General features: G+C 45.5%; 1 protein-coding gene across 10 annotated transcripts in view; it reads left to right on the top strand.

Moving 5' to 3' along the window:
• TSPAN18 (tetraspanin 18) overlaps positions 1 to 21,607 on the top strand; it is a 109,774-nt gene extending 88,167 nt beyond the window's left edge. For all 10 annotated transcript variants that reach the window (XM_084520349.1, XM_084520351.1, XM_084520352.1 and 7 more), the window contains 7 exons: positions 2,999 to 3,090; positions 3,852 to 4,046; positions 8,536 to 8,610; positions 13,426 to 13,524; positions 14,657 to 14,836; positions 17,108 to 17,191; positions 18,113 to 21,607. In XM_084520349.1, the coding sequence (XP_084376475.1) occupies positions 3,028 to 3,090; positions 3,852 to 4,046; positions 8,536 to 8,610; positions 13,426 to 13,524; positions 14,657 to 14,836; positions 17,108 to 17,191; positions 18,113 to 18,160 (744 nt within the window). In that variant the 5' untranslated portion in view covers positions 2,999 to 3,027 and the 3' untranslated portion in view covers positions 18,161 to 21,607. The remainder of the gene's footprint in view (positions 1 to 2,998; positions 3,091 to 3,851; positions 4,047 to 8,535; positions 8,611 to 13,425; positions 13,525 to 14,656; positions 14,837 to 17,107; positions 17,192 to 18,112) is intronic.

Genomic DNA, 21,607 nt, shown 5'->3' with positions numbered 1-21,607 from the left:
ATGATATTTTTAAAGGGTAGATTAAGACGTATGCGTTCAGATTTTATCTCACTTGCATCAGTGTGCAGTAAGAGTAACAAAAAAAATTTGCCTTTTGTTTGTATGGATTAAAAGTGGAAGGAAAAAGCAGCTCTGTGGGTCAGGATTGTCCTTTCATGTTAGTTATTTTTTCCTTGCAGCCTGTGATCGGAGATATTTTCAGCTAATTAGTAAGGCAGCAGTTACCACAAATGGTTTAGTAATGACATTGTTTGTAAGGAACATTATTTGCATTTTGCTTGTATTGTTTGTAAATAGTGTTCGTTATATGCCCCTCCAAGTCTGGAGCACTACTACTTGTACAAACTAGATGGGAACACATTTCAGATATGCTGAAGTGGCTGAGCTCTGACTTGGAAGAGTTTTAAGTGCTGTATAAGGGGTCATATCATGACCTCAGATTGATCTGCCCTGTTTTAATCGGCGCAGTCAAAGGATCCAGATGGTGAGCTTTCATGTGCTGTTTGGGGATATGTGTGCTCAGACGAAATTGGAAGGGGTTCATCCTGCTGCTACGTGTGGATCTCTCCGAGCTGTAAGTTCCAGTACTGAGAAAGACACTCAGGGCTCCCAGTTCTCAGATCAGATCAGTGGGTTGGCATTTTTTTGAACGTTTGTGTGCAGCTCTTATGATGTGAATCTCTGAGAAGCTCTATTCCAGGCTTCCCAGCCCAGTCCTCGTGCTGTCGCCGGTGACACACTTCATTTGCACATCTTGAGCTGGAAGGCTTGTGGGATCTGTGAGCCCACTAGGAGTGTTCCCGGCTTGAAGCACAGCACGGTGAGCTGGGTTGCACTTATTTGTTTTGCTGTGTGAAGCATGGTGATTTTAGAAATCACAAATCTGAACCCAGCAGCACCACTGCAACAATTTCTGGGCCAGGCAAACAGGGGAACCCTCACTTGTCAAAGCTGAGGGTGTATTTGTTTCTGCTGCTCCCAGGTTACTGAGGCTGCATGACCATGCCAGCCCTGGCAGTGATGTTTTCAGGACCTGACTACTGCTCAGTAGATTTAGTCTCCCTTCCCAGCTCGCGCCTAGAAAACATTTTAACATACCGAGTAGCTGCATGTGAAGGAGTAATGCAAGGAATTGTAGCTTAGGTTTGTCTTTGAAAAGAAGAGGAGGCCTGTGGTCAGCTAGTGTGAATCAGAGCTGTTCAAGGAAGCCTGCTCGTCTTGCAGAGGAAGCAGACCCCAACGTGGAAGGTAAAATAAGGCAGGAATGTGATTTATCTACACTGTAAAGCAGCAGGACAGGGCTGGACTCAGGAGTTGCTGCTTCTTGGCCTGTTTTTCCTGTGGGTGCCTGTGCAGTGAGATGAGCATGCCTGATGCAAAGCAGCACAGTACAGCTGAACTGGTTTCCTTTTTATCATTTTTTTTGCCTAGGACAACTATGATATAGGTCATGTGGGTGGGTGCTCAAGGCAGCAGGACTCAGAAGCTTCTCTGAGAACTTTTAGGCAGTGGCTGACAGAGTGGGATTTTGCTATCCTGTGTTCCACTGGGGCATAACTTTTTGTGTGTGATGATGGGAACGTGTGAGTGCCACTATTCTGGGGCTTTTCGAGTACCAGTATTCTCTTCATTTGTTCATCGTCTTGTATCCTCTCTACCATAGCTTCCAACTTCATGGGTCAGTGAAACTTGGAGGTTCACCTTTCACGTTAAAATGAAAAATTCCCTCCCCAGCTCCTTTCCCTTCTGTTCCTCCAGATCTCCTCTCTCTGTAAGATTGGCAGACATGGCTTTAAACACCCTCAGGAAGCTGTGGGCATCTCCTGCAGGCCCACCGAAGAGCTCTGCACCCCATTCCACCTCCTGTGTTCACAGCAGCGGCTGTGAGTCTCTCTGGGCAGAACAGTTGGGTACAGGAGTTCCTACATCACACCACTCATGCCTCTCCCTGTTTTGCCACTAGGAAAGAACTGTGTTGATTTTTAAAGTAAATCAAAGAAGTCTGGCAAACACAGACACACTACGGATCTGGCTGTTCACCTTAGCAGCCCCTGGCTGGGAGCGCTGCCTGCCCTGGGTTTTCTCAGCCTCTTGGCTAAAGCAGAGCGTGGCTGCAGAAGGAAGGACCGCACGGGGCTTGACAGCACTCCTTCATTTTGTGGATTAACAAGAGCAATGAAGAAAGAGTTTTATTTCTGAGCTGGTGAAAACCTTGGATAATTTCTGGTTTATTCTTTCGAGTGGATTGAGTATACTTTGCTAACATCATATAATTGGGTGTAGGTCTGTTTTGGGAAAGGCATTTGCTGTGGCCAAGGGGGAAGAGATAGGTTAAGAAGCATGCAGGCTTTCAGAGGGCTTCTCTAGAGAGCTTAGCAAAATTGTGCCTCTGTGTTTGCATATGTGAGCATCCATCTGTGCAAGGTGCAGTGACTGCATTAGCTTCTGTTTCAGTGAAAGTTTTACTATTTTATGTATTCGTTTGTCTGTCCCTGTAGGGTGCTTGGTGATATAATTGCACATTGGGAGACACAGTCAATTCATTTAACAGCAAGCTTTTGGGGGCAGAAATTTTCTTCTAATGTTGCCTCACCTTGTGAAAATGTGTCGCTGCTCTTCCATTACAAGTACTGTCCTAAGCAGTTTGTGGTCTAGTGCAGGCGTATCAAGATGCAAAAATGACTTTTTTTCCGCCCCCCCTGTGATTAAAAGCTTCCCAGCCCACCTCCTCTAACCATCTAAATGTTTCCCCTGAAACATTTTTCTGCTCTTTCTTCTGTTGCAACCTTCCTCTTCCCATCTGCATTCTCCTCTACACCTGGAAGAATGCAAAAGGAATTAACAGTGAACTTTATCTTTTATTAACCTGTGCTATGGTACCATGTTCAGCTAAGAAATGAGCCCTTCTGTACAATGAACTCCACAGGGTCTGGGGGGAATACAAATGGAAATTATCCTGTGTCATTCAGTGTGCTAAGGGAACTCTGGTGTTTTGCAGGAAGAATTGGATCAAGCAGCCTGAAGACCATGGAGGGAGACTGTCTGAGCTGCATGAAGTACCTGATGTTTCTTTTCAATTTCTTTATATTCGTAAGTATTTGGAATCAACTTTCTATCCTGCATCCTCATGTTTCCAGCAGCCTGCTACTCCCCAGCAGAACACACTGTAATTTGGTAAAGTTGCCAGAAGATGCCCTCAGCTTTGCACTAGCAATCACCAAGGTGTTTTTGTTTTATGGCAGCCAAAGGTGCTCAGGCATTCAGCAAGGCAGCACAGCGGTCACTGTTGTCTGAGTTATGTCCGTCCTTGGCAAGGGAAACCAGTGGGAAAGCTGTAACTACTGGTGTACGTGGTCTAACCTTGAATGGCAGAAGAGGTTTTGACTAGGAAACAGCCATTATCCTACCACATGTAGAGTTGTTTTTGGTGACCCGTGTTGCTGCTGCCTTTGGCAATAAGGGTGGGAGCGCCCAGCCACCCTGCCCAGAGTGGGGGCAGGGCGACCCCTGTGTTGGGGAAGGTTCTCATGTGCTGCTTCACTGGTCTGTCCCCTGCAAACGTGGCAGCAACCTGAGATGCAATCTTTCAGGATTAGGCAGGGAATCAACAGTTGGTAGAGTGAAGTGTCGAGAAAGAAATGTGCTTTTACTGCAAATGTTTCATTTAATGAGCAAGAGACAGTAGGAGCATCATGTCAGCAATCACCTGCTCAGCAGATAATGTGTGTCACAGAGAAACACAGATTCTCCAGAACACCTCTGATCAAAAGATACTACTGAACCCAGTCTTCCCACAGCAGTTGCTTATGTTGACCTATCTCCCTCTCTCCCTTCTTGTTGTTCCATGACAGCTGGGAGGAGCATGCCTGCTGGGAGTTGGGATCTGGGTCATTGTGGATCCAACAGGTTTTCGAGAGATAGTGGCTGCCAACCCTCTGCTCTTCACCGGAGCGTACATCATGCTGGCCATGGGAGCGATGCTCTTCCTGCTGGGTTTCCTTGGCTGCTGCGGCGCCATCCGTGAGAACAAATGCCTCCTGCTTTTTGTAAGTGTCCTTGCACCTTCTGCTGGCCTTTTGGTGTTTCCCAGGAACGGGGGAGACTTTTTCATTGAATAAATGATGCTGTGATAAGTGCGTGAATGGATGTCCATTATTGTAGCCGTTATTGCCTTAGATATTAAATAAACTTAGGGCATTTTTACTAGTGAGGCAGAGAATTTGCTTCTTCCCTGCACCAGGCTTGAGTCCAGTGAGTGCGGAGTCTGGGAGCATCTACTTTGCTCCTAAAATGAACCACATTTGTTATTTTCAGGCAATTTTCCCTTTGAGGGTTAAATTTCAGCCCATGTGGTCATCAGGTAATATTTGCAAAGAGCTAGCCACTAAAATAAGTCTTTTTTGACCTCTGCCATAAATTCTGATACTACAGGGTTTCCAGCCATTATCTCTTAGCTGAAGACATTGCCAATTATGTGTCAAAACACAAAGCTCTATAGTTTTATTTCTCACTTCTGTCAAATGTGACCTTTTGTTTCTCCCTCTGAGTCTGTTGGTTTGTTTTTATTTATGTTTGTTTAAGTCTCCCTCTTACAGTGTTTTGTTATGATTGTATCTTGCACAGCTGCTTCACAGTGTGAAACAGGCTTGTCTCTTAACAGAATAGGAAAGTCCACTTTTTTATAAAAGATAAACATTTTTTTTTCTTCGAGGTCAGCCTGGCTCCACTGAGATTAATTCTTTCTGGCATTTTGCTCACCCACCCTTTGAATTCATGACCTGCACACGAGAGCCTTTCTCCAGAAGCCATTGTGGGTTTGATCTGTGGTAACTCATCTCAGAAGTAAATCAGAAAACTAAATATATCACCTGTGAAGTCAGGGAAATCTGCCTAAAGGAATCTCATAAAATGTGAAGAGTCAGGCCCAATGAGCCTGACGTTACTCCAGAGCCTGTCCCAGTCAGATTAAAAACTAGCAGTTATGTTTAAGTATTGAATATGTTTAAGTATGAGAAACACTGATTGAAAATGAATGGGGAAAAAAGTATTTTCAGTTTGGACCATGTAAGCTGCATACAGATTGAGGAATCTGGCTAGAAAAGGGGCTTCTGAGCCATGCGCTTTCCTGACTTAGCATCGCTGAAGTCAGTAGCGTTACACCACAGTTTGAGTGTTCCTCCAGGTGTTTTAGTTATATTCCAGTAAACTCAATTTTGTGGTTATTACTTTTCTGACTCATAGAAGTAATTCCGAGCCCTGCTGCTTTATTTATTTATTTATGTTTTTATTTTATACGTGGGATGTGAGAAATATGTGGGCTGGAAGTAATGCCTGGGACTAGCAGGAACTCTAAAAATAATCACTGGATGAGGAATTGGCATTCCAGCCTGAGCAGGGCTTCTGGTGTCGAAGTCAGCTCTTGTAACCTGCCATCCCGTGTCCAGTAGCAGCAAAGCACTTGTACAAAAACCTGTGCTGATACCAAATGAGGAGAAATATTTTGCTCATTTCTGCTTTTTTGGGACCACACCAGCTGACCTTAAAAAGCATGAAAGATCTGTGAAAGCAGAAGTCTGATGGGAGTAAGTTTCAGGCGTCGGAAAGGCAAACCATTCATGAGCGTATGCCAGCGAGACTGGAAATACCGTTGCGGAACTGAGAGTGTTAGGCTTCAGAGGTGGTGCTTGGGGAGAAGTTGCCTGATCAAATCAAGTCCGCTTACAAAGTTGTTAAAGAATTGATGAGCCAGAGCTGCTCAAGTGGGATTTCACAGTGATGCATAATGTATATCTGAAGCTTTCAGTCTAAATGTAAATAGAGGATAGAAGGGACGAGACAGATGCACACATGCATGTTCTCTAAGTTCTGGCTTCTGTATTTGCAAGGCCATTTATTTTACCTTAAGCTGCTTGTCTTTTGAGGAAAAAACAACACCTCACCACCACCACCACTACTGAAAAATCACTGTGGAGCCTAGCGTGTTGCCTTAACCACAAGGCGGTGAAGTGTTTCTAGATTTCCCAGCATTTGAACCTGACTCACAAAAAGCAACAAGCATTGTGCTCTAAACTGAAGATTGAGTGAATTCTGAATTGCCCTAAAGACCCTATGGCTGCAAAACAACACCATAAAAATCAGAATCCAGAATGCTGATGAATGTACAAAAAATAATGTGCAAATAATGTCATTTTGACACAATTGCATTCAAGTCTGCAACAAGAGAAGTCTGTGTTAGCTTGATTTGTCTTAGTTGTGAGTGCAAATGTCCTGTTTTGCACTCTTATAAAATAGATGCAGTAGTCACTTTTCAGCATGAAAATGTGTCCTTTGGATTAAAGGACAGTGGCAGCTCTTTCCAGAACAGCATTGCTGAAACTGGAATGGCAGATGTGTTGTGAAAAACAAATGTGAAATGCTGATTTGTAGAAATTTCTGACAAATGGAGAGGCATCACCAGGAGCTGAGGCGAGGTTTTTGACCAAAATGGGAGACAGCACTTCCAAGGATGTTCAGGCCCTCACCTTGGATGAAGAGGGTACCTGTATTCAGGGTCTCAGCACCTGAATTTGAACGTGAGGCTGCAGTGTCCCATACACTGCACTGACCAAGTGGTTGTTTAGTGCTCTCATATATCAGTAATTGCTTAATTTAATTCTGGGAGGCAAAACATAATAAGCAGATTCAGCCCTTCCTTAAAATGCAGAATGAGAGCAAGTTCTGAAACACTGATGATCCATCTCCTTTTTCTCATCAGCCCTAATGGTTGCTCATGTTTTTTCTACAATAACTATTTCAAATCTGTAATGGTAATGCAGACTACACAATGTAAGTGTAAATCAGTTTGGGAATGATAATGAAGCTTATCAGACAGAATCTGGGAATTGGCTGCTTCCACTTCTGCACAGACCTGTGCTGGAGCTCGGGTGAATGTGTGTCTCCTAGTAATCAGTAAATGAAATGCAATTAGCAAGGTGATGGGATTAATCACTTGATCACCACCTTAGACCTCTTAGTGACTATGCTGAGATCCCTTGATGGGTGATGATGTGGATTTGCAAAGCGTGGTTCATCCTCATCACTTGTTCTTTGCCCTCCTATGGTGAAATTAAAAACAAAACAGTCTCTGAGCAGGAAAAAAAAGAAGCCACATGTACAACTCTAGCAGTAAGAATAAATTATAGTTAACTAGTTCAGCAAATCAAGCCACGGTGTTCTGTTAGCAGGCTGAAGTCCCTGTCCATCTGACTCGTCTTGTTTGTCATTTGAGCCTGGGAACCTTTTCTTTTGTTTCCATTGCAGAGGCAGGAAGACAAATGGGACAGGGTAATGTGTGCATTTTTCCAGTGGGGAAAAATCACTTACAGCTCTGATAATTGACACCAAAAGAACATTTTCATGTTTCAATTAGGTGGTCTGAATTTTCTCTCCATTACCAAAATACATGGTGCACAGCATTCCAGACATCGTTTATAAATCATTGCTTGGGGATCTTAATAGTACTTCTGGCCCCATCTGCCTTCCTTCTGTTTCAGAAGGACCTTCAATAGCCTTCTTATACAGAAAAAAAAAAAAAAAAAAAAAAATCAGAAGTTGTACTTAAAGTTGTGGGCCAGCTTTCTGTGCTGCCTCCAGGCAGGAGGTCCCAGTGTTCATCCTGGGCAGGAAACTCTGCAGCACCTGAGGGATCTTGGCAAAAAAGGTCCTGGGGACGCTTCCCTCCCAGCACAGCATCAGTCTCTGTGGGGATGAGGCCTCGTAGGTCTGATTTACTTCTGGGGGGTGCATGAGGAAGGCACTGTGAATTGTTCTGGCCTGGTAACAGGAGAACAACAACTGAGTGACTGATGTACCTAACTCAGTGCAACCCCATCGTGTGGATGGGGAGGCTGTTAACCAAGGCTGATTTTCTCCTGAAATGGAGAATGATCCAAAAAGGGTCCAGTTTTTGGTCATAGGTGTAACTATTTCGGTAACTGCCTCCTTCCACACAAAATAAGCCATGTTTATATTACAGGACAGCTGTTTATGTTGTGGTGAGCAGGGCTGTGTGTGTAGGGGTGCATGTGTGATGGGCTACCTGCATCAATTCCCCTCACTGTGTCAGGGCAGCTTAACCCTATATGAGCATCTACACAATCACATAACTTTTTCTATTAAAATAGGCTTTCCTGTTTTAACCTGGTGCAGATTTATCAGGGGATGATAAGGATCCTTAGCAGATAAGCCTTATCTGCTTATCTGCTGTACCCATTAGAACAAGCCAAAACGTGCTGTGAGCTCCCATGTCCTGTGATATGATCAGAGGAGGGGCTACAACTGCCCCAGGTTATAGTCTCGTAGTTTTGTTTGTGTGTGTGTGTGTTTTTTTGTTTGTTTGTTTGTTTTTTTTTTGTTTTGTTTTTTAATTGGTAGGAAAATAAATTTCCTCAGTTATATTTTCCATGTCTTTGGTGACTTGCAAACCTTGTGTTCCAGAAGCCTATTGCGTGCACATAATGGTATGTCTCTTTTTTTCCTCTATCTTCTCTCCTGTAGTTCTTCATGTTTATTTTGTTAATCTTCCTGGCGGAGCTCTCAGCTGCAATCCTGGCTTTTATCTTCAGAGAAAATGTAAGTATCCTATGGTGGGCAAAATATGAACCTCAGTGGGATTGTACCCAGCTGGAGCGTGGTGTTCAGATGGTGGCTGATAGTGACTGTTTGTTTCAAATGCCAACAAACCTGCTTCATTACTATCTTCAGGCTGCAGAACTGCCAGCAAGCCAGTGAATGCTAACTAGTTTGGCATGTGCAAGGTGGATGGTTTATGTACAAAAGATATATATGCTGGGGGACCACTTAAGTCCTGGAGTTTTCAGTCTTCTCGGTTCTTTCACAGCCAAACCAAGTGCATGTTCCATCAGGGAGAAGCTTTATAATAAAGTCACACTAAGGTTAAAAGCACTGTTTTCTTTTTTCAATATAGCATATGTTTAATATTAATATTAACGGTGAAACCTCCCGTTTCCCCAGCAGAGCCAATGCTTGCTCTGTCTGCTGTGCTAAAAACTCTCTTGTGCATCTTTTAATATTTGTTTTGAATTTTCATCTTCTGATACTTGCCAGATTCCTCTCAATGCTGCTTGTAAGACACACCCCCTAGCTTGCTCTGACCAAATCTCCCCATGTCCTTTTTTGAGTCCCATCAATGGTTCTCTTGCATGTTGCCTTGCTTACAAATTTCGAATCCTTCTCTCCACAGCTTTATATGGTGTAGCTTTTCTCTGCACTGCTCCTGTGCATATTATTATATGCCCATCATCCCCCCCATGCTAGGAGTAAGCGTCGCCTCATTGTTTCCCAAACCTGCAAGAGTCTCTGCATTTTTCCACATCCCCACATGCACAAAGAAGAGCCTGACTAAAGTAGGTCCGTCCTTCTCAAGGCAGCCCACCTTTGAAATACGACTCTGAGTGATGGCAGTGACAAAACATCAGCTAGTGATGGTGGTCACTAGTTAGTGACTGTTAGTTTTTATCTTGTTTGTTTGGCATCTGCCAGCAGTAAGAAAACTTACAGCGCATTTCCTGTATTGATTGTCACAGAGGTGTAGCATGAGCAAGTAAGGACCTTTTAAAATGATGATCAGATTTTGATTTTCTTGAGCCAGGATATACTTTTAGTTTTATTCACATTAAGAGATTTTGGTAAGAAAAGAATCAATACTTAAAAAGCTCACGGCAAAACAGTGCAGTGTTTGTACGGTAGGATAGTCCGGGGAGAGGTAGTGGGAGCATTTTTTTTCCCCTGTATAAGCCGGTGGTCTTTTGTCTTTGCCTTGGATTTGAACAGTGGGGAAAAAAAAACTCACTTTGTACACAGTGTGGGTGCCCCATTACAGCCTAGGCTTTGAGACCATGCCTTTGTGGGAATAGCTGCAGCTCTGTAAATAGGCTGCAGCCCGGGGGGTCTGGTGTGTTCTGGTCATTACAACTCTGCTGTTAGGAGCTCTGAGGGAATTCCTTTGGTACGGCACAAGCAGCAGACCGCACACGTAGAAACGCCTCGCACCCGTGTGCTTCCCGGCAGGCCCAGGTATGATCTTCACGGAGGGGAGATAACGCACTGCCCGGTGAGCCAGGTTTGTGGGGAGCTTAGGAGAGGCACAAGGAACAAAGTTTGTCATGTGTGTGGGATGGCTGTGCCTTCTTCCCTCAGCCATTAGAGTCCTGCAGAGCATCAGGATCTGCCATTCCTTGGCAGCCATGGGATGCGCGGGGATGTGGCACTCGCCAGATAAGATCGCAGTGGTTATTCTAGACTTCTGTGACATCTGGTGATGGTTTGTGAGGCAAAACTTGCAAGGGAGCAAGCTATTCTGCTGTCTCTCCTGAGCTTGTCTCGTTTGCATCACCAGCTTCCCACTCTGTCAGAATGACTGACAGAAGAGGCAGAAATGGGAAGAAATGAAGGGTGTCAGGATCCCAACATAGCTGCAGATAGCTCTACGCAGAAGATAAACTCAGTCTGAAAATTCTTGTTGTTTGTCCGCTCTTAGGGTTTCTTCTGAACAAAAAACTTGTTTTGCTGTTGCTGTATGTTTTGGTGGTAGCTCCTCTGGCTGGGTAACTACTTGCAGCTAATTTTGCTGTTATCTGTGGGTTAGCCAGATGGCTGGGCAGAATGCCCGTGGGGTGATCTCCCAGTGACCCTGTGTCAGGAAGAAGTCTTCACAGTAGTCATTTAAGGTCAGGTTCAGATGTGCTTTTCTCTTCCCTGTGAAACAAGAAGTTACTTTCAAGGCTTGCAGTGGTAAGAGCACATTTGGGCAACCAACATTTCCTGGAGGCCTACCAGGTTCAGTGATGGTCGTTGAACCAGTACCTATGGCTGTAGCCACGCTGGGTGTAGAAAATCAGACACAAGAAAAGGGCAAGCTCTATCTGCTTGCTTTCCAGATAATGTTTGGTGCAGTTTTCTCTTGTATGGTTTTACATGCAAACCAGCTCCCCAGCACGCAGCAGAGTTAAATTATTAATAGCTGTGGGAGTAAAAGAAATTTTAGACGCAGAAGGAAGGGAGAAAAGAGATATTTGCTGTTGAGATTGGCCGTGAGAGGAAGCGTCAGTGAAGCACAGTGTGGTGGTGACTTAGATGTTGAACTTAGTGATATGGTTTAGTGGAGGACTTGTTAGTGTTAGGTCAGAGGTTGGACTCAATCTTGAGGTCTCTTCCAACCTAGACAATTCTGTGATTCTGTGACTTCATTCACTGGTGGTCACTTCATGCTCTGGTGTGTAAACATACGCGCTGTTTCTGTACAGGAGATGTTCTCCCCTGATCAGCTAGGAAGGAACACGACTGAATGGCTCTTTATTGCTTGCGGCTGTGGCTGATGTATCTGCTTTGTCAGAAGCGTGTTTGGAAGATGTCATTTTATTACTAGGTCCTTTTCTCCCTTCTGAGCAGTGCTTGCACAGTACTCCAGTGTGCACAGCCTTGGCTTCAGCAACAGGGGGACCATGGATATGCGTGTAGGACTGTCTTACTGACTGCTGTCCTCCTTTGTCAGCAATTTTTTAACAGAATAAAGACACTTCTGCTGATCGATTTTTAACGTTTTTCTGAACTTCAGATGTTCAGGACAAACAGTTTAAGAACAATGAAATGGAATCAGTTATTTTCCTGGCAGACTTACCCTTCCAGCACTAGGCTTTGTTTTGGGCCAAGTCTCGTAAAAATCTCACACAAACTCTGAACAATTTCCTCTGGGATTGCTGCTGTCAAAATAAAGGTTTCACTTTATATTTAAATGACTCTTTTGTTTTAGACCCGGCCAAAGGCAGCCAGCTGGGATTATTACCAACTGTAATATCAGTTTCAAAGTCTGTGCTTCAGAAACAGACAAGCATCAGAAAAATGTGCTGCTGTCTCTGCAGGCAAGGATGCTGGGTGGGTAAAGTATGCAGAGAGGGAAGGAAAGGAGAAGACTGAGGGCATGTTTCTGCATCTTCAAGCCTAGCCTCCCCTTACTGCACCAAATTCCCAAAGGAAAATGCCAGTCCTCTATGATCCTCTGGTATTTGAATATTTTGGAAGCAAAAAACCATGAGTTAAAAGTGATTTAGGAACTCAGATTTTATGAGACAATCTCATTAAAAGGTAGTGAGACTTAGCTCCCTATGCCATGCAAGTTGTCGTGACAAAGTTTTACCCAGTGTCTATGTAGTCATTAAGTTTTGCCTTAGTTTGTATCTGTAAAAGAGAAAACAATATTAAGTGGTGTTCTGGGTCTTTTAAAGAATGACCACAGCCTTCTTGGCTTTCCTTAAGTTTTGTGATATAGTTACAAAGAGAACAGCCAAGCTTGTGCTTGTGCTTTTGTGCCCACCCCATACATCTCATGCATATGTATGTGTATCTGTGGTATTTCACGTTGCATATCAAGAACCTGAAACCAACTCATTGCAGATGCACTAACACATACTGCTACACTGTGTGAACAACAGGAAAAAGGAAAAAGAAAAAAAAAAAAAGGAAAGAAAAGATAAAAAAAAACCCTCTCTCTTGAGCAGCTTAATTCCCAATCCTGCATGGGTGTAACACTGAGGCTTTGCGCTGGCATAGAGATGGTGTCTGTGTGGATCAACTCGGAAGGTATTTTAGCCAGGGGCCCACACAAGTCAAGGCCTATTGGGAGCCTGAAAAGGGGATTCCTTGAAGTTTTCATCCTGAAGTGATAGAAAGGGCCCAAGATTGAATCAAAGTATTCAATTTAACGAGACTATTAAGTTTGAATATTTACTAGTCCCCTGGAGAGTGATCCTACATAAATGTAATTTCAAGGTGTCTAACTTTTTGAGGAGAGTCTGAGCAGAAATGTTGGCTTGGTTTTTCTATTTTACTATAAATGTAAACAGGAGTAAATGAAATTCCATTAGTTTTTATTGTTGACCTTAGGAAAAAAAAAAAGTTTAAATTATATAAACACTGGAAATATAAAAAGGGGATTTCTTTTTCTTCACATGTGTGGGTGAGTTTAGATCTAAGACATTGTCAGGGAAACGGTCTTTTTTTTTCTGATTTGTAAGTTGACTTGAACATTTCATATTCATTCCATGTGTTTTAATTCATTTTCATTCCCAGCAAGTTTGGTATTAGGGCTTGATTCTCCTTTCTCACACATGGAGTTCCCCTGATGCTAGTAGGAAGATAACTGGTTTGAAATGAAAAATGAGGGGAAAATCATGCCTTGATTGCAGACCTTGAGTAATATAGTAAGTTAAGTTACTATTTGGGTATGGATTTGAAGATCTCCCTAAAATCTGTTTTAGTCTTGTTTTAATTTCTGAAATGCTTTCAAACAGCCCTGAATATTAAAAGATGTGCTTTAAAGAGAGAAGTTGGCAGTAACCCTTTGCATTTCCGCCTGTCTGTGTGTGTCAGTTGACAAGAGAGTTTTTCACCAAGGAGCTGAAGAAGCATTACCTGAGGAACAATGACACAGATGTCTTCTCCGCCACCTGGAACTCTGTCATGATCACGGTAAGCCAGGCCACGCCAGTCCCATGCTGCTGGTGGTCAGCTCTCAATGCCATGCTCAGCCAGCACCCTCAGCTCGCCTGGGTTCAGCCTGCCCCAACCACTCCATTGTGTCAAGCACAGCACCAGGGTTTGTGGTGGCAGCAGTGGGACAAAGGTGACAATTCCTTTGGCAGACAGGCTTTCTCTACACGAGCTGCCATTGGTACTGTTCCCAGCTCACAAAGCTAGAAATAGTGCTTATTAAAGGTTTCTTACTACAGCCTGTTAAATGAGTTGGTAGGCGACTGATGAGGCAGGAGTATGCCTAATGGAGTATTTTCAAAGCAGAAATATTTGCAATCAAAATTGACTTTGTTACTACAGTCCTAATCAGGCGGATTAAAGATTGGCTGTGTCATTGGAATTGGAATTTTTCTTATCTGCTACAAGTTGTTCCTTCCTGTCTGCTGCAAGAAGTTGTGTGTGCTTGTGTCTGTGTGTACACACATGAACTTTGGGCTCAGTGCAGCCCACATTGTATCTGTTCAGGAATGAAGAGTAAGATGTCAGGCTCTGCAGAGGAAAAGTCAATTTTAATCTTATAAGAAAAAGATGATTGCTGCCCTTCATGCTGATTCAGGATTTTAATGAAGACATTTCCTTTTGCTGACTGAAAGGAGACAGACTATGACTTGAATCCTTAAAAAGGACCTGACTTGAATCCTAAAAAGGGAGCTTTCTTGGATCACCTAGCAGTGCCTTTGAACAGCAACAATCCTGACCATTATCTATGGGAGAACGGGCAGTCGGGAGCCTGGATTGCACTGTTGGCTCTTTTACAGGCTTGCTGGGTGATCTCAAGCAAGTCATTCTGGATGTGCTCCAAAGCCCTGTGTAGATCATGGCAATATTCCCAGCGGTACCTTAGAGTCCACAGTGTGACATGGGAACAGTGGGACTTCATAAAGAGGCTTTGATGAAACAGAAGCTCCGAGGTACAAGCACAACCCACTTCTCTGGAAATAGCAATTGTTTTGTCTCTGCTTTGACTAAAGTTTTGATCCCTGCAAAAACAGGTCTTTGGGAGAATTCCGGTATCTCTTTTCAGGGCAAAGCATAAACTGTCTTCCTTTTTTTCCATGCCTCTCTCTAGTTTGCCTGCTGTGGAGTGAATGGACCAGAAGATTTTGAAGCTGTCCCCCATCTTCCAAACTCCTCTTTTGAAGAGGCAACACCAGAGGCTTGTTGCCAGCGAGAACTCCAGAGCCGGGAAGGGATGTTTATTAACAAGGAAGCCTGCCTCACAGGCGTTGAGAGATTTCAGAACCGACAGGTAAGGGGTGCCAAATGCCAGGAAAAGGAGTTGTGGGAGCCATGGGTGGGTTGTGAAGATAGCAGGTTGTGCCATTCTGACTGCAGGTCAGCTTGCAACTGTGCTTACACTGGTAACAGCTTTTGAAGTCGTGGATATATCTGATTCTGAACATCCCCCTTCATTGTGTGGACTGCTAAGTCCGTGCTGTGCTGTATCGGCAGAAATAATGGAAACTTTCCCAGGGGATTAAGAAGTGGGGTAGAAGTTCATGTCAAGCTTTACTGTGGCTCTGAAGGTTAGTACTGTCTCTGAGAAGAAGTTAATTGGCAAGCCAGCACAGGTCAGTAATGATGTAATGAGTTTGGCTCTTATAGGCTGTGGTAGGGGCTCCAGTTTAGTTCACAAAGACTACTCATCAACACCATATTCAACTAAGAGATTGCGGGTTAAACAGCCACAGAAAACCATGTCCGCTTCCCGAGGAAGAGAAGTGTTGGAAAGCTGTGTTTCTCTGCCCTTTTACTGATTACAGTAAAAAGAGGGCTTTTCTCTGAGCAGGTCTCTTGACTTAGCAATTCTTGTCTATGCTAGGCTAGAACAAGGCAATTCAGAGTAAAGTCGTTGACACTGATACCACCAGCCCTGTTTCTTTATATTTTCCCCAAGACCTAAAGTTTCAAAAACTTTTCTAGCAAAGTTCTTGACTGTGTTCATCTCGGCATTCACAAGTCAGCTGAACTCTGTGCTGACTGCGTGTCTAAGCCTCCTTTTCTCTCCGGTCTAAGCAGCGGTCCTCTTTTCAGCACATGAAAACAGACTGTGAAAGGGAGTAAAGGAGTTTGGAAGCAGCGCATGAGCTGTTCCTTGTCTGGCAGCTGGAAACGGTTGGCAAAGGCACACTGGGTGAGAGATCATAGCAGACAGCACCATACTGCATCTGCCAGGTCTGATTGCCACGAGTAGACAGGGAAGAGAGAGAGAAGGAGAGATGACAAACAGCAGGGAGGAGAAAGAAATGCATTTTGAGAAACAGGGATAAAGCTGATTTTTAGCTTTTTTTTTTTTTTTTTTTTTTTTTTTAAAAAAAAAAAAAGCTTTTCCTAAGCAGTAATGCCGAGGCCTAACACTTCTATGGGAAGAGTTTTTCTGTGAGCCCTTGTCACTACAGTGTGGAAATATGACAGGAACAGAGCTGCAGCTGAGCAGCCTCCTGGTGACAAAAGAGTGATTTTAATAGTTTGGCCACTGCCCCAAAATGGCCTTCAGTCTGTGGGGCTGTGTCATGAGTGGGTCCCCTCCATGCTTTCCCTTGCTTTCCTCTGTGTTTCGCTCCTGGTGAGTAGGGTCTGGGACGGACACCAGCATGGAAGTGTCATGCCATTTTTTCAATTCAGACATTTTCTTTTGGGGTGAAAGCAAAATAATCAGGTGATTGAAACGTGCCAGATATATGGATGGAACTACACATCTGTGTTTGCATGTGTAAGTGGACAGGAGAGGTCCTTTTTACATTGGAGAAACTCCAGTCTACTTCTGTCTTTATACGTGACCTATTTGCAGAAATTTGCTGGTGGGTTGGAATTTTAGGCTGGGAGAACTGGGGCCAGGATAAGCTGATGATTTCCAGAACCACCCTAAAAACTTTTCAGAGGATCTGCCTGCTGTTAATTGTGTGAGCGGTAACAAATGACATTAAAGATGATGGTAGCTCTGCTGCAGAAATGGAAGGATTACAGCAGTGCATGGCCATGGGTTCTTAATGACTAATTCTCCTATATTCAGGAATCAGCAAGTGTTCATCCATGCTCCTGCTGGGTGAAGGCACAGAGAAAAGGTCCCAGGGTGTGAAATAGCTGCTGGCTGTGACTGAAATACAAGGCAAGAATCTCTTGCCTTGGCTTTAAATAAATAGCCTGTATCCCTCGTCAGCCTCAGCTGCCTGTCATATGCCCAGAGGGCCCTTTCCTTTGTGCTCAGTCTCTCCCCTCTGCAGATGAAATGTCTCTCCCCTGCTGCTCCCCTCTGTTCTGCAAGAAGTCACAATTCCTCTTGGTCAGTGAGGGATTGTGTGTGTGGATTACTCTCATTCCACTGCAGCAAAACCTTCCCCTCCCTGCCAGTGTCACGCTGGTTGCTGCCTCCCTTGCTGTGGGGCTGGGTGGGGGAATGAGAGGGAGCCGTGCTTTTGGCGCCTGGGTCTGACAGCACCTCTCATATGCACACGGGCTGTGCTGCGAGAGCAATGCAGCATGCTGCTCCGTGTTTCTCACCGTGTTTTGTCCTTCCTAGGGCTGCTACACCGTGATCCTGAACTCCTTTGAGACCTACGTGTACCTTGCGGGAGCCCTTGCCATCGGAGTGTTGGCCATCGAGGTACTGTTGTGTGATAAGGAACACAAGCACTGTCAGTGGATGTCCGGCTGCAGGGCAGGGAGCTGTTGCTGCGACGTGCGGACGGGTTATCAGCTTGTGGTTTTTAATTGCCTGGGGAGAGACGGGCACTTGGTCCCTTGCCACAAGAGGCAGGGAAATAACCTCTGCTGCAAGCCTGCAGTGCCGCCTCGTGTTGGCCCTGCCGCAGTTTGCAGCTGTGCCGCGCTGGTCGCGGAGGCTTTGGGGATCCTGCTGCCTGCCTCGGGACCTGATGTGATTCCTGTCCTCACTGCAGCAGCATCCCAGCAAGCTGCCTGCTGTGTCACTTGGTTGTGTTCGAACTGTGCCTTTGCTTTAAAAGCTCAGTTTAGAGCCTGGAAATGTACTGCCGTAGGAGCACCTCCATTATCCAGCATTAGCATCTGGCTCTTTGCTGGTGTTTCTGCAGAACAGGCTTCCACCAGACAGGACCTTAGCCCAGGAGTGCTACCCGACAGCATGGCTGGGACAAGGCCAGGTGTTTTCCCTAGCCCCACGTCTTGTGCAAAGGAGAGGGAGCTTGGCAGGGCCCCAGCAGCCCCCCACGAGTGCACCCTGCCCCTGGGCAGTGGCAGTGGGGCACAGAGCTCCGCTGTGACACCAAGGGCAGCTTGGAAATGAAAGCAAGCTGCTGCTGCTGCAGCCAGCAGCAGCTCCGCTTGGAAGGGAGGGAATCCCCTGCAGGCAAAAAACATTTTCCCACAGCCTCCCCTGGGTGGTGGGAAGAGGCCTCTCGACACATCACATCGCTGACGGCTGGGCAGGAGGGAGGGATGGGAATGGTCCTGAGGCTGGGGAGGGCTTTGCCATTCTTCTCGAAGACGCAGCTGTTTCTTGTGGTTCCTCATTTTGGTTTTGCCCTCTTCTTTCCCCCCTTCCCAGCTGTTCGCCATGGTCTTTGCCATGTGTCTCTTCCGAGGGATCCAGTAAGAGGCGGCCTGTGAACCGACACATTCCCCACACGCTCAGAAGAAGGAAGGAAAATCAGAAGAAACAAAACCTGAAAACATCCAAAAAACTTTATTTTTTTTAACAAAACGGGGTAGGGGGGGAAAAAGAAAAAAAAAAAAAAAAAAAAGAGGGTTGTAATATATGAATGACCAAAAGGATTGTACTTCAGGGGCTGGAACTTTGAGGTGATGTGCACTACACTGTACACCAGACCCTTGCCCAGAGCCACCCGCAGCAGCCGTGGAGCAGGAGCCCAGCGCAGCTGATTGCACTAACGAAGGACAGAGCCTGCAGAGGGGAGCGGGAGGAGGAGCACGACTGCCTCTCCCGCTCGTCAGCGCAAGGCTGTGCCTGCTGGTTGCAACTTTATCGTGCTTTAGACGCAAAGGACTGAAGAACAGCAGCGCAGGGGCTGGATAAGGCAGCAGGTTGGCCGAAGTCTGTGACTGCCCAGGTGGGTTTGAAAACAAGTGGTGGTGGTGGTGGTGGCTCCTCTGAGGAACAGGCAGTTGTTGCTTGCATGATTCTGGTTTTAATTCCCAGCCACAAAATGAAAACACACGTGCTTTGGTGGAAGCTTTGCCCCTATCACCTGAAACTTGTCAGAGAAGTCAAACACTTCAGTGAGCCTGGCTTTTCTCTGGAGCCTCAAGCAGGGGCACAGTGGTCTCGCGTAGAAATGGGGCTTGTCTAAGGCTGGCTGATGGTCAAGAATTTGGTGCCTACCTTCCTGTTTTTTTAGATTTACTGTTTGTTGTTGTGAAAGAGAGAGCAAGTGGTTACCTGCTGTGTTCCTGTCCCCTGGGAAAAATGGTGGCTCTGGTCAAGATTAGCTGACACTGATGCCTTCCTGAGAAGGGGAGGAAATAGCATTTAAATCTTGCCAGCCTTTGCCTTTCACTTTGTACTTGCAAAAAAAAATAAATATAGTTCGTGGTGCTCTGTTAGCATAGATCCATGTAGTGGACTCCTACATGCTTTCCTGCCCCAAGGGGAGTTCCAGGCACGGTGCTGGATGGGAGAGGCTGAGGTTTGTCAGCTGCTCCCCTGCTGCTTGCCTTAAATTGCCTTGGGGCATCATTTCTGCTCTGGGGATTTCCCCTGAGGTTTTCCCATGGGCTCACAAGGAAAGCATCAAGTCAGAGCTGTTCCAGCCTGCGTGTTAGTCGAGAGCATTTCCTCACTTGAGATAGTTGTTATCTAACCGATTTGTTTGGAAGTGAACTTGAGAAACGTGCCTGGGAGTGGGTAGTGGTCAGAGGCTTAGGTGGTGCTGAGGCCCCAGACTGTGCCTAAGAGCACTTCAGGAAGCTTCAGCCCCTGTTGGCTTCATTATTCACGAGCTCTCTCCCTGACCTCAAACGCTTTGGTCCCCCCCAAGCACAGTGAGGCTGTTTCCTTGTTTAGCTCAGGCCTTTTCACAGTCGAGGAGTGCTTTTAGAGTTAAACCAGCCCCTCTGAGGGCTGTAACCACCGGTAAGGCTTACAGAGGGGGAAGGCAGCAGGGCTCTGCATCCTTGCAGCCCTCCCAGGGGCACCGTGCCGATACACCTGCAGAGGCTGCAAGGCAAGGTGGCAAGCAGCTGAAAGACTGCTCCGTAGTAAACAAAGCTCCTGGCTAAACATCCAGGCTGGGGAATTGGGGATACGAAGGAAGAGGAAGGAAGTGTGAGAGCTTTTCCAGGCTTCATTTGAGAACAGCAATTTGCTCAGCAGCAGGAGAGGGCCCGGGCAGGTAGAGCAGCAGCCCTCCCTGCGCCGCCATCAGCAAGAGTGAGGTCAGGGTTGCTGAGTGGCCTCAGATGTTGCATTAAACCTCATGGAAAGCTTTTCTGAACAATTTCCCTCTGGACCTGTTTTTAATGATGCATTTTAGCATTAAATTCTGGTCTGTTGTTTAATGAAGGAAAACAATTTAGCTAGCCAAAAAGCAGCAGTGTTTGTACCCAACAGCAGGTGCTGCTCTTAAGATAGGGAAAAATCTGTTGCATATACTGATCTTACAGGGCATGGGCTGCCACACGAGCCAAACTCGAACAGAGGCAAGCTTTGCTGTTCTACTTCTGCCTCAGGAGCTAGTCAGTGATTGTTCTGGTAGAGCAATTCAGAAAGGAGGAACAAAACTGCGAGCAGAGACAGTAACTTGGATGCAGGTGAGCAAGAAAAGCAAAAACACCACCCCATCACCCCTCCAGTTTTTTTTTTTCCTTTGAGTTTGTTTTGAAAAGTTCTGGCTGTCTCAGGGCAGAGCCTGGAAGGAGAACACCTTGATTGATGTGGGGGGGAGGGGGGTTGAAGTTAAAAACCAAAATCAATGCCCTTTTTTTCATGACCAGTGGTATGGGGGATTAACTCTCAGAGCAGCCAGCGCACTAAGGCATAAATATATCAGCCTGAGGTAGGATCGCTGCAGGCTTATTTCTCTTTGGCTTTCCTAATTCTGTACTATTTCCTCTGTTTTTAGCTCTTTCACATCCCCTCTCTCCCTAAGGGCTGTCCCTCTGTCTTCAAAAGATCCTTTGTTCTTCTACTGTTCTGGCCTTTGCACAGTTTCCCCTCTCTTACCTTGTCTGGTCCCCCTTCTGCTTTTTTTCTGGATGGAGAATTCACCTCCCCTCTGCAGCTGGCTGGCGTGCCCCTGGGAGCACAGCTTGAAACCAAAGCAAAGGCCAGGCAGCACATCTTAAACAAGAGGTGGAAATTGCTGTAAAGATCCATGCAAATCCGAGAGGACCTGTGCAAGTAGGTAACGGGTGGGAGGAATTTCTCCCTGGGGAATTTAATGAACAAGCAAGCCCAGAAAACAGCCTCCTGTTGTACGGCAAAGCATGTAAAGTAGTTGGTTTTGTCCAGTGGTTACGTGGCTGCCCCCTCTGTTGTACAGTAGCTTTTTCTCTTTTCAGAGCAGTAGGCAGGAGAAACACCTGTATTTTTCTATCTGTTTTTAACAGCTATGGGTGAGTTTGGTGGGAGCAGGGGCTCAAGCAAGCATCCCTGCTTGCTGGAGAGCTTTGGGTGGGCCAGGGACCGGAGGGAGCTGCTGGCTCCTTCGCTGTAGCACTGTGACCACAGCCCATGCACCTTGGATGTAATTTGTGGAGAGCAGCCTGTGCCTGCCAGCCCACGGCCCCTCTGCACACCCCTGCCTCCCGGCTCTTATTTAATGCTCAACCGACTGTCACAAATGCCTGGGAAAGGGCTGCGTGTGAAATAATGATGTTTGAAATCTATTTTAAAAAACTGTAAATGTTCTTTTTATTAGATAGTGGAGCTTATTTATCCCGTATTCCCTACTGTAATGCTTTTTTTTATATTGAAAGGATTTTTTTTTTTTTGGTAATATAAACCAGAACACAAGCCTGAAGCACTCTCTGCACGGTTTTTGTGTGCGTTTCTTAAAAAAAAAATAAAAAGAAATAAAAGAAA

This window comes from Aythya ferina, assembly GCF_964211825.1.
Source record: "Aythya ferina genome assembly, chromosome: 5".
Classification (NCBI taxonomy): domain Eukaryota; kingdom Metazoa; phylum Chordata; class Aves; order Anseriformes; family Anatidae; genus Aythya; species Aythya ferina.
This window is presented reverse-complemented; position numbering and strand designations above follow the sequence as displayed.